The sequence below is a fragment of the Dermochelys coriacea genome, chromosome 1 (genome assembly GCF_009764565.3).
Source record: "Dermochelys coriacea isolate rDerCor1 chromosome 1, rDerCor1.pri.v4, whole genome shotgun sequence".
NCBI lineage: Eukaryota > Metazoa > Chordata > Testudines > Dermochelyidae > Dermochelys > Dermochelys coriacea.
The window spans coordinates 122,494,031-122,506,811 of record NC_050068.2 but is presented as its reverse complement, the minus strand read 5'-3'; the positions used below and the strand labels follow the sequence as shown (position 1 = coordinate 122,506,811).

General features: G+C 40.7%; 1 protein-coding gene across 1 annotated transcript in view; it reads left to right on the top strand.

The window, feature by feature from the left end:
- OCA2 (OCA2 melanosomal transmembrane protein) overlaps positions 1-12,781 on the top strand; it is a 275,411-nt gene that overhangs the window by 136,604 nt on the left and 126,026 nt on the right. The window contains exons 15-17 of the mRNA XM_043492950.1: positions 4,198-4,345; positions 6,186-6,243; positions 7,930-8,038. Coding sequence (XP_043348885.1) covers positions 4,198-4,345; positions 6,186-6,243; positions 7,930-8,038 — 315 coding nt within the window. The remainder of the gene's footprint in view (positions 1-4,197; positions 4,346-6,185; positions 6,244-7,929; positions 8,039-12,781) is intronic.

The following is a 12,781-nucleotide window of genomic DNA, read 5'->3' as shown; positions in this document are numbered from 1 at the left end:
AAAATGTATAAACAAGACACAGCTATATGTAATGAAAGGGTATAACTATTACTTTATATTGTTTGTACTTCGAAGATTTGCCTAAGGACAGATACTCTATCCAATTGCTGTCTTCCCTGCAATTGCATGAATAAATTGTTTCTGACTTGTTGCTGACAAACTCAGCGTGAAGACTGTTTTCTTCCACAATTTGGAATGGAGGTTATCTAGAGAGTTAATTACATTAAAGAAGTACATTCTACAACATTTTCATTTTCCTGCATAAGTGACTTTTATGTCTCTTTATTTTGAAACTTTGTTGCACATTACAATGGGTATTTTGCACACAGCACTTCACAGACAGAATAGTAACATATAGTATAAGTCACATTATCTTGCCGAGGAAAGACGAGAAAGGAAAACAAGTTTTTGACTTAAGATTTCTGCTCTTCAATTCTGTTTAGTACATCAATATGATGATGATGATGATAGGTGTCTTATAAAAAGCAAAGACAGAATTTCATGCAATGAAAAAGCTACTAGGGAACAACTTTTTACTTTGGCTGAAGGAAATTTGATAAAAGATTTAACCATCTTCCAGTAACAATAACCATAGTAGGATGACTGGCCCCTGGGGGCTGAATAGATGTGATTGAACAGATGGGGAGATACATTTTTGCGTGGACTACCTTAAGCTAAATGCTGTAACTTGCCCAGACAACTGTCCAATGCCACACACAGATGAACTACTAGAGAAACTGGGACGGGCACAGTTCATCTCTACCTTGGACTTAACCAAGGGGTACTGGCAGGTACCGCTAGATGAATCCGCCAAGGAAAGGTCAGCCTTCACCACACATGTCGGGCTGTATGAATTTAACGTACTCCCTTTCGGGCTGCGGAATGCACCCGCCACATACCAAAGACTTGTAGATGGACTCCTAGCGGGATTAGGAGAATATGCAGTCGCCTACCTTGATGATGTGGCCATATTTTCGGATTCCTGGGCAGAACACTTGGAACATCTACAAAAAGTCTTTGAGTGCATAAGGGATGCAGGACTAACTGTTAAGGCTAAGAAGTGTCAAATAGGCCTAAACAGAGTGACTTATCTTGGACATCAGGTGGGTCAAGGAACTATCAACCCCCTACAGGCCAAAGTGGATGCTATCCAAAAGTGGCCTGTCCCAAAGTCAAAGAAACAGGTTCAATCCTTCTTAGCTTGGCCGGTTATTACAGACGATTTGTATCGCAATACAGCCAAATCGCCGCCCCACTGACAGACCTAACCAAAAAGAAACAGCTAAATGCCGTTCAGTGGACCGAAGAGTGTCAGAAGGCCTTTAACCAGCTTAAAGCGACACTCATGTCTGACCCTGTACTAAGGGCCTCAGACTTTAACAAACTGTTCCTAGTAACCACAGATGCGTCCGAGCGTGGTGTGGGAGCAGTTTTACTGCAGGAAGGACCGGATCAAGAATTCCACCCTGTAGTGTTCCTCAGCAAAAAGCTGTCTGAGTGGGAAAGCAACTGGTCAGTCAGTGAAAAAAAATGTTACGCCATTGTCTACGCTCTGGAAAAGCTATGCGCATATGTTTGGGGATGGCGTTTCCACCTGCAAACCGACCATGCTCTGTTACAGTGGCTTCATATCGCCAAGGGAAATAACAAAAAACTTATTCGGTGGGGTTTAGCTCTCCAAGATTTTGATTTCAACATCCAACACATCTCAGGAGCTTCTAACAAAGTGGCTGATGCACTCTCCAGTGAAAGTTTCCCAGAATCAACTGGTTAAAATTGTCCTTGAGATGTGGAAAATATTGTTAGTCTTTATATACTTGGTAGTATATTTAGAGGTGCATGTGTCTTATTAACTCTGTTTTTTCCTAGAGCTCCAGGAAGAAATTCCAGCCAGCGTTTCACCCTAGCTGTGACTTGGGGGGCGTGTCATAAATATAAAGGGAAGGGTAAACACCTTTAAAATCCGTCCTGGCCAGTGGCAAAATCCTTTCACCTGTAAAGGGTTAAGAAGCTAGGATAACCTCGCTGGCACCTGACCACAATGACCAATGAGGAGACAAGATACTTTCAAAGCTGGGTGGGGGGAGAAACAAAGGGTCTGTCTGTCTGTGTGAAGCTTTTGCCAGGGACAGAACAGGAATGGAGTCTTAGAACTTAGTAAGTAATCTAGCTAGATATGTGTTAGATTATGATTTCTTTAAATGGCTGAGAAATTAGACTGTGCTGAATAGAATGAATATTCCAGTCTTTGTGTCTTTTTGTAACTTAAGGTTTTGCCTAGAGGGATTCTCTGTGTTTTGAATCTTATTACCCTGTAAGGTATTTACCATCCTGATTTTACAGAGGTGATTTTTTACCTTTTCTTATATTAAAATTCTTCTTGTAAGAAATTGAATGCTTTTTTCATTGTTCTTAAGATCCAAGGGCTTGGGTCTGTGGTCACCTATGCAAATTGATGAGGATTTTTATCAAGCCTTCCCTAGGCAGGGGGATGCAAGGTTTTGGTGAGGATTTTGGGAGGGAAAGACATTTCCAAACAACTCTCTCAAAAAATAAACCCGGACGTTTGGTGGTGGCAGTGGAAGTCCAAGGGCAAAAGGTAAAATAGTTTGTACCTTGAAGTTTTAACCGAAGCTGGTAAAAGTAAGCTTAGGAGGTTTTCATGCAGGTCCCCACATCTGTACCCTAGAGTTCAGAGTGGGGAAGGAACCTTGACACCTTGTTAAGCCTATAGCTGCATGATTTATAATCTCATAACTGCGAATAATTGGTCACAAAGGTAGGGGGCTTAAATAGATATGCTACTGTTACTAAATAATATGAGCAAAGTAATCGGAACAACAACAAATAGAACTAATGTTACCCCCTCCTTCAGTATATAAGGAAATATTTATTTTCAGGACATTCTGAAGGATAACTCTTAGTAAATGAAATAAATGCTTATTCATAATTTAGCAATAAACAATTATAAATAAGCAGCACCAAGAGATTCACATGCCTCTCTCTTCCCACACTAAAGTTCTCTGGCTATATGAGTGATCTGGAATTGGGCAGCAATTAACCGTTGGCAATTTGCTTAAATGGGCAACTTGGGAAAAAAGTTCCTTCTAGGTGGTATTAGATATTATCTGTGTATCTAAGGATTCTGCTCATACTTTCTTAGGATTCTTCTAGGAAATCCAAGGCTCTTTCCTAATGCAAACATTCTACCACTCTAGCTGAGCAGAAGCATACAGTTTTCCACCTTGATGTCAGGCTCCAAGGCCTTGTGTCTCCTGGGGGGGGGGGGGAAACCACAACTGTGTTAGAAAACATGACAAGGCAACGTTTTGACGAACACCAGATTAAATATTATTTTGGCCTGAGTGTGGAGAAGGATGTTGTGTTTAGAAATGTGTTGGGTGGCTTACTTTGAACCCTAGGATTCCCAACTGTCTCAGTGCCTATGGAACAAGCATCTCGGAAGTCTGGCATCCTCGGAAGTGGTTTAATGTCATTACACAATGTTCTCAAACGCAATGCTAAAATTCCACCACACTGGATAATTAAAATATTTATTTTATATAATTAACAATGTTTTAATATGAAAATAAAATAAGTGAAAAGAATCCCAACAAATCATTAAGCTAGTATTGTTTTTGCTAATTCTTCTTGTACATTTTCATGCTTTTCGTTACACTCCATTCACCTTCCTTGATTTATATTTGTCCATTCTTCTTGTCCAGGGTTGTTTACCTTCATATATTTCTATAAAGTGGCTAGCACTCTGTTAGCACTACAATAGGATACGGTTAATTTTGTATAAGATAAAAACAGATGGACAAATTGTTTGATTTTTAGACCCAGAGTTTGTCCTTGGATATGTATGCCCTGTTCTTTCATCAGCCAATGGGAACCACTCATTAGTATTGGAGGGAACAATTTGTTCTTTGGAAACCGAATCTGGGGTTTGTTTAATTAAATTTTTTTAAATGTTTTTCCTCTTTATTTACCATTATTTTTTCCTCCACACCAAAGCAAACTTTCAGTAATAGTTTTGAAGATCACTAAAGATTCTGCGCTGCTTCCATTTTAGTGGTTTTTAACTTTGGAGTGCAAGTCACACAGTGTGTATTTCCATTTTTTGTTTTGTTTTGGTGGTCTGATTTAATATGCATTTTATATCACTTTAAGCTAAACAATCCTATTTCTTCTTAGAACTGAAACACGAGATCCATGTTTGGAGACTGACAGCACAACGCATCAACCCTGCCAGCAGAGAAGAAACTGCTGTGAAATGCCTCTTAATGCAGAAAGTTCTGACTCTGGAGATCTTGCTGAGGAAAAAACTCAAAACGTTCCATAGGTATAGCCTGCACAAACTCACATCGCTTTAATTTAGTTTTGTCAAGGCACAGATTTTTGGGGGACTTGTGAAATCCATATCTGGCAGAATGGAGGACAATTTATTGGGGATGGCAATTTATGAAACTTTGCTCTTTTTAGCATGTGGCTGCAGGGTTTGTTGTATCAATGCTTTGCTAGCTATGTGTAAGATTTGGAGTGAAATCTAGCCCCACTGAAGTCAATGATACTGAGGCCAGGATTTTACCTTAGTAATCTTACGCACAGCTAGGAGAGTGAAGATCAGTGTGTTCTCCATTGGGACCAGACCTGGATTCCATGCCACCTTCTGAGCATCATGAGGACATTGGAGAAGAGGTGCTGCCCCTTCTACCCAGCACCCTTCCCAATGGTGATTAAAGACCAAGTAAGTAGCTAAAAGGTGTTTGATAAATGTAAGAAGACAGAATTGGCTTTTCAAGGCTGCAAAATATATGGTAAATGCCCCTGAACTTCAGGGTCTAGAAACATCAGGTAGTTTTCATTTGACAGCATAAAAAGTAAGTTTGTGACCCTTTTCCATTCAACAGTGTCCTTCAGAACATACAGTGTGGCATGCTGCTAAATAATTTTTAAAAATAAAATATTAAAGTGCTCTTCAATGAGGATGAGACTTGGAAGACATCCCACTCATGTATAAAATTATTTATTATTAACATTTTAAGAAAGCGCTATCAATTTAAATATGACTCACAATTTAAATGTTGTGCTGAGGGTGGGAAGAGCTTTAATAAAACTTAAGTCCAACAAAATGTTAATCCAATTTTTTTTAAAGTCCAATGAAAATCACTGCTAGTCATTTAAAAGTTGCTCTTTAGAATTTGAAACCTAAGTAGTACAGCACAACCTGATAGTGAAATTGACTCTAAACAAAAGTGAAACTGACTTTATAATTTTCATTGTCCAAGCTGAGTGCAATGTAGATAATTAAACAAAGGACATGAAAAGGGAAATGTAAATTGAATTTTAAAAAATTCTTTCAGTAACCTAAAGTGTTTTTGTTTACATCATATGATGTTTATGCTGACATTGTACATATTGAATAGTCCGGCAGGTTCATGTTAAATGATCAAAATCAGGCAATTTTTTTTTTAAAAGGAAATAAAATATTATAAGAAATAATGATTTACCAAAGAGAGCACTTCTGAAGTGTGCATATAAACTACCTGGCTGATGCTGGAAGTCAGGATTCCTTCACCATAATGCAGCAATATGTAATCCATTACTGTTAACAGCACAGCTCCTGAACCCCAGGGCATGCTAGAAGAGCTGACTATATTGATAACTCAGTAAAGTAATCCAGATTTTAAAAACTTCTTTATAAAATGCAAATGATATATCTCTATCAAAGTAAGTGTATGTGTGTGTTGATGCTATCACATGACCATTGTTTTTATCTCAAAATGATGCATGTCAACTTCCAGAGCTGCTGCAGGAACTAACTACAGTCTTTGGCCTCAGTCCTGCAGTGAAGTTTGCTAATTCAAACCTAAAAAGGCGCAGAGGTCCTTTGAAATCAGTGGGACTTTTCATAAGCATAAGGTCTATATGCTAATGGACTGCATTGCAGGATTTGGTTTTTAAGGTGAAATCCTTGTCCCCATTGAAGTTAATGGGAGTTTTGCTATTGGTTGTAATAAGGCCATGGCTTCATACATAGAGTGCATTGCTTATATAAGTAAGAGGATGGTCTAAATGTGAGGGGAGCTAGTTATAATAAAGAGGACCTATTCCAATACTATATTAAGATTGTGGCAGAATTCTAATTTCATAACTAAAGGGTATGGATCCTTTTCTTTCAGACAAATTTCACAAGAAGATAAAAACTGGGAAACAAATATTCAGGAGCTCCAAAAAAAGGTAAATAAATGGCAGTTATAGTAAGTTTCAGAAGAACTGAAGTATATCCTAGTAGAAAAAGCAGAAACCAATTCAGTGCACCTATCAAATACTCTCCATGCAGGGAAGAAAAACTGGTGGGCTGGCTTCTGAATGGGACAGAGTTAAGGTAGCACATTCAGATGTTCAGGTTAAACTTAAAAGAAACCTTAAGTTTGAATTTCCTCTTTCTTATTTTTTTTTGTTTTAACTATAATGTACTCTGTGTGTGTGTGTGTGTGTGTGTGTGTGTGTGTGTGTATATATATATATATGTATAGACACACACACACATACTTCCCCTCTCTCCCTCCTGCCAACTGCTCGATATGTTCCTGCAACCTTAAATTTACTTAATGATGGTTTTTGGTCACACTTTATACTGTTATAAAGTGTTAATACATTGATGATTTAATAAATTGCTAATCCATTGTTATAGATTCCAACAGTTCAACAGGTTGCTTATATCATGGCTTGTAGCTATAGAGTACATCTTCTACTGATATCCTTTTTACCATCTATAACATAATATTTATGTCATTAACATATTTATATTCATTTTTTTTGGTGGTGCAATAGCACCTAAGAACACCAGTTAGGGACCAGGGCCAGCAGCACTATGCGCAGTACAAACACAGAACAAACACAGTTCGTGTTTCAAAGAGCTACAGTTTAATCAACCTCTTATTAAAAGAACCTTGTATAAAGTGTGATCAGATTTTTAAATAGTCTTAACCGTGTGTGTGTGTGTGTGTGTGTGTGTGTGTGTGTGTGAAGAAAATGGTGACTAGGGAGGGGAATACCAGGATAGGGAGAAGGTGTGGATTATACAGAGGAATCGGGCGGGGGGGGGTGGAATCTAGGTGGAGCAAGTGAGACTAGAAAGAGGAACCAGAAGACAATAGAGAAGATTGGGACTAAAAAAGGAAACTAGAGAGAAATGGGGAAGAAGATGGGGACTGGTGATAAGAATATGGATCTTGGGGGAAAAAGAGGGGTCAGGAAAGGAGAGTGCAGGAATTCGGTAGAAAATGGAGACTAGAATGATGAATAAAGGGAAAGAGTAGAACCTGTGGATTAGGTTCTAAGATTTTGGAGCAGAATTCAATAGCAAGGGATTAATTTATTTCTATGCCATGGAATCACAGACTGCATTGAGCCCTGATTATAATAGAAATTGAATTTCAGTGTTACTGTTCCCATTACAATAAAGTTAAAACAGATAGCTGAACAAATCTGAACATTTTGAGCAGTCATGATCTGCAGATTCCTGCTATTCACATTTGTGTCAAGGGCCTTAAATCTACAGTTGCCTCTTCTAAATTGTAATCACTTACCTAACATATAGTATGGTGATTAAAATGTTTAAAAATTGCCTTCCTTTATTATCAATTGCATACGAAACAAATTTGTATCTAATTTAGAAGTTGTAGCTAATGTCAAAAGATTTTTGTTGTCTAAAATAGCATTGTTTCTACAGAATTTTCTTTTTTTCCCCCAAGAGAATCTTTTTCCTAATTTAAGATTTTTACTTTTCTCTTCCTGTATCACCTTTCCTTTACAGCAAGAGATTTATGCCTTACAAATACATGTTTGATTGAAAGTGTGTATAGTATAATAAATAGTTTCTTCTGTAACATAGTTGCTGAATGTTTTTCCTACCTACAGCACAGAATAACAGACAAAATACTTCTCATCAAATGCCTGACTGTGTTGGGATTTGTTATCCTGATGTTCTTTCTCAATTCATTTGTTCCAGGCATTCATCTAGATCTTGGTGAGTCTGATTTCTCGGCTTTCTCATACTGATAGACTTAGACTTAGTAACAAAAAGGAGACATTTAAGTTTGGATCTCTTCACAAGGTCCTTTTCTTCTGTACTATACATATCTCTGTCACACAGTCCCATGACACTGATCAGACCAGAAGTTTCCCAGATTAGGTTCTCAAAACCTAGGCATGTCCCAATTAAGTCAGTAGTGACAGGTATGCTGGTGACTTCCATTTTCTGACCCGCCTTCCATTTACCAGAGAGAAGATCTATATCAGAGGGGTCAAAGGTGGGTCGGGTTCCCTTGGTGCCTGTGTGCATGCCTCTGAACCTGCCAAGAGCTGAGGTACTAGGTATGACAAAAACCAAACATGAGAGAAAATCATTCCTGCAGGAAAATTAAAATGTTCTGGGAGCCATTCCTTCAGTATAAATCTCTCTTTGTACATCTTCAGTTCTCTGATTCTTCATTATGAATGTCAATGATTTTCATCAAGGAGACATCAAATTTGTATGGATTGTGGGGACTAAAATAGGTAATGTCCCTCGAAATAAGAATTACCACTGAGAGGTACCTGTGTATTAACAGGTTTCAGAGTAGCAGCCGTGTTAGTCTGTATTCGCAAAAAGAAAAGGAGTACTTGTGGCACCTTAGAGACTAACAAATTTATTTGAGCATAAGCTTTCGTGAGCTACAGCTCACTTCATCGGATTTAACAGTTTATAATTGAGCAAAAGCTAAATGGAATTTGGTGGTTCAAAGAAAAGGTATTTTCCTGGTCCGATTTTCAAAGACCTGCTGCAAACAATGGAGCTGTGAGAGCTTCTCATAGAAAAGGTCACAAGAATCCTTTGTACTGGAAAGTGTTAGGCAACATACATAGAGAGTTTGCTACCTGCTCCCCTTATAATTACCCACCACCAGCAAACCAGATAACTCAGAAGATTAAATCCCCCTCCCTCTGCATTATTTCCCCCCTCTCTTATATTTTTCTGTCCCCAAACTCCCCATTTTTATCTGCCGGGGTGGCAAGATAAGGTTTACAGCATGATTTGAAGGTTTTCAGATTCGGCCTATTTCAGACTAAGGCTATGTTTCATTGTTAAAACTTTTGTTGCTCAGGAGTGTGAAAAAACACCCCTGAACGAAAAAAAATTTAATGATGAAAAGCACCGGTGTGGACAACCCTTTGTTGGCAGGAGATGCTCTCCCAGTGGTGAAGCAACTGACCCTCATTGGAGGTGGTTTTATTTTGTTGCCTGGAGAGTTTTTTTCCTGTGACAGAGTGGCTACACTGTGTACATTACAACGGCGCAACTGTAGCAGCCTAGCCCTACCTTTGTAAGGTGCAGAGTGTAGACATAGCCTAAGGCAATGGAAGCTGTGGGAGAGTGAATTCCAAAGTTGTGAGGCCTTCACAAAGAACACTTGCTCAGAAGCCCTTTCTCATGTATACCAGTGGAGCTTTAGCTTAAGCACCTCTGCTGACCTCACCTGTGGAAATATGGCACACAGAGAGAGGTAAAGCAAACATTTTAAACTTCACCCGGAAACCAACAGGGAGGTGCTGTGGCATATACTCCTGTCAAGATACTCTTACAAAGCCATAGTTAGCTTAAATTCCTGCTTAGTTAAGGTGTAGCCCCATGCAGAGTACCTGATAGTAGACTTAGTGAGGCAGAAAACAGGCACTCGAGGTGGGCAGCTGAATGAAGAGAACATGAAGTGAAGTCACACAGACCTTTTAAAAAACACCCTTCTCTATTCCCACAAGCTAGGGAGTCTTTCCAAATTGGAGGCAGGGGTTTGGCAGTTTCCACATTGCTTCTCTTCTCCAGTCTCTGCTGGCATCTCTCAGATACTCCAACCACCTCTTCTCTAGAGCCTCATAGGGTCAGTCAGAGACAGGAAGGAAAAGGGACCGCCTTTACAGCTCAGAGCCTCTTTGATTTTTCAGCACCTGTGCTGCAGAGGGAGTGGTCTCAGCAGTCCTGTGGAGCTGGAACTGTTGTGCTTCCCCAAAGGGACTCATGATACAGCGTCATACCCCATTGAGAGGTCACGTAAGCTGGGGGAGGGGGTAATTCTGAGTTTGAGGAGATACCAGTGCTAGGTCCCCACCCACATGGGCAGGACTTCCCCAGCTCCTGCAGCAGGAAGGGAGCCTCAAGCCATCCCATTAGGCACACCCGCCAATCCCTGAATTGGCTCACATGAGGAGAGAGAGGGAGGTGGTGTCCAATCCCTGTAGATGGGCTGGGGACCCACCAGACCCAGGTACACATGCATAGGAGGCAGTGAGGGGGCTCAGAAACCGGTGATAAGGAAGCCCCCCCTCCATACCCTAGATCACATGAGGGGGAGAGAGAGCTGCTCAGATTCCCCTAGAGGGGCAAGGGCCCCCCAGATATGGGTACATGGGAGGGAAGAATGTGGTCTCACTGATGTCTCGGCTCCTATTCTCCCCCACTCCCCCTAACACTCACCCCCACATCCACCTTCCCAGTGTCCCACCCCTCCAGTCCCCCAGCTCCCACAGCTTCCTCACTTGAACTCCCAACCTCTCTCCCCTCCCATACCACACATCCTGCTTTATCCTCCCCCATAACCTCCTCTTTTTACTTCAGCCCCCAACCCTTCACCTCCCTTTTCCCCACTCCTCTGCCCCTTAGTGCCCCTTCCAGGAAGCATTCACATGTCTAATTTTTTTCTGAAAAATAATTTGGTTACATTCCCATCAAAATAGAATTCTTCCATTGACCTAGCTACCACCTCTCGAGGAGGTGTGTTACCTACAGTGTTGGGAGAACCCCTCTCATCAGTAATGACTACTGTGAAGCACTGCTACAGCGCTGCAGATGTCCCTTTGTAGCAGTTTTAGTATAAACATAGCCTCAGTCCAAAATGTCTTTTGTCTTAAGTGGGGGCTTGTAATTAACTTATCTTTAGGCCATGTCTACACTACAAAATTATGTTGCCTTACGTCAGCATGCAGCCACTGTAGTTATTAAATCACTTATGTGTGCACACGCTTGGCAACTTGTGTTGGCGGTGCACATCCTCACCGGGAGCATTTGTATTGACTGAATTGTCGGTGTGGTGCATTGTGGGACAGCTCCTGAAAGCCAATAACAGTTGATGGAGGCAATGCAGTGTCTACACTGACACTTTGTTGACTTCCCACTAGGGGTGGTGATGTTACTAAAGGGGTGTAGAGAGTCACTTATATCATCAGGAGTCAATTTAAGTGAAGATACTTCTACAGCTAGGTTGACAGAAGGTAGCTTACGTCAGCCTAACTGTATAGTGTACACCAAGCCTTAGTTATGTTAATTGAAGGATAAGTGACTCTCTGTACTTCTGGGGAACACCCAGCACCCTCATGTTCATCCTTTTAAAATGATTGTATAGTATCCAATGCAAAGTTTGTCATGTTGTGTGTCTTCGGAAGGCTCATGATACACTGAGCATTGTCGTTATAGTGATGTTATAGTAATTGTTACAGTAATGTTGTTATAGGTTATAATTTCATGTATATAGTTATGAGGCTGAAAATGTATCCTCATGACTTAAAATAAGCCCAGGCAAAAACTCTCCAAGAGCAGAGAGTCGGTTCATATCTCATCAGGGCATGTATGGGACAAACCCAGCCCAGCCTCACAGGAAAAATGATGCTGGCCTAGGCAGCAACAAAAGGATCTGTTGGATTCTCGAGTGAGTCACCCCTCTGCCTTTGGTCAGTTTGGGACTGCGATGCAGTAATGTTTACCTGACTCTGAAGGGGAGGGGGCAAAGCCAAGAGGGAAGAAAACATGATAAAAGGGAGAGCTGTGCTCTTTCTCTCTCTTCCACCTACATCTACAGACACCACACCAAGCAATTGAAGCGCTGATCAAAGGGCAGAGCCTGGCTGAAGAGCAACCAGCCAGCCTGTGGCATGAAGCATCTAAGTTTGTAAGGACATTGGAAGTGTTCAGATCAGCTTAGAATGCACTTTGCTTTTATTTCATTTGACCAAATCTGACTTGTTATGCTTTGACTTATAATCACTTACATTTTATCTTTGTAGTTAATAAATCTGTTTGTTTATTCTACCTGAAGCAGTGTGTTTGGTTTGAAACATGTCAGAGTCTCCCCTTTGGACAACAAGCCAAAGCCTAACAATTTCTTTGTTAAATTGATCAACTCATATAAGCTTGCAGCATCCAGTGGGCATAATTGGACACTGCAAGATGGAGGTTCCTAGGGTTTTGTCTGGGACCGGCGATATTGGCTAGTGTCATTTGGTTGCACAATCCAAAGAGCAGCTTGTATAGTAGAACAGCCCAGCAGTGGGGGTTCTCACAGCAGAGCAGGGTAAGGCTGGTTCCCAAAGTCAAGGATTGGAGTGATCACCTAGCGGATCACCAGTCCAGATAACACCAGAGGGGAACGTCACAGTAAGTTCACAGCCAACAATCTCAGTGAGGTCTGTTATTCATTCACTCATTAGTACCTCTCCGTTTAACAGAACGAGGCAGCAGAAGGAAAAAATGTGTTTGGGGAGGAGGAGGCATGTAACTCGGATCTCAAATGACCCCAAATTTGGATCACTAATACTACCCGTGTCCCCATGTGGTGCACCAAATTTCAAAGCAATCTGAAACTCTTTGGATTTTGGAACACTTACAGGTGTTAAGCTTTAAAGCATATAAGATGGCAGGAATGGAAACCCTCTAGCTGTTTTTTTGTATTGGTGCATGGACACT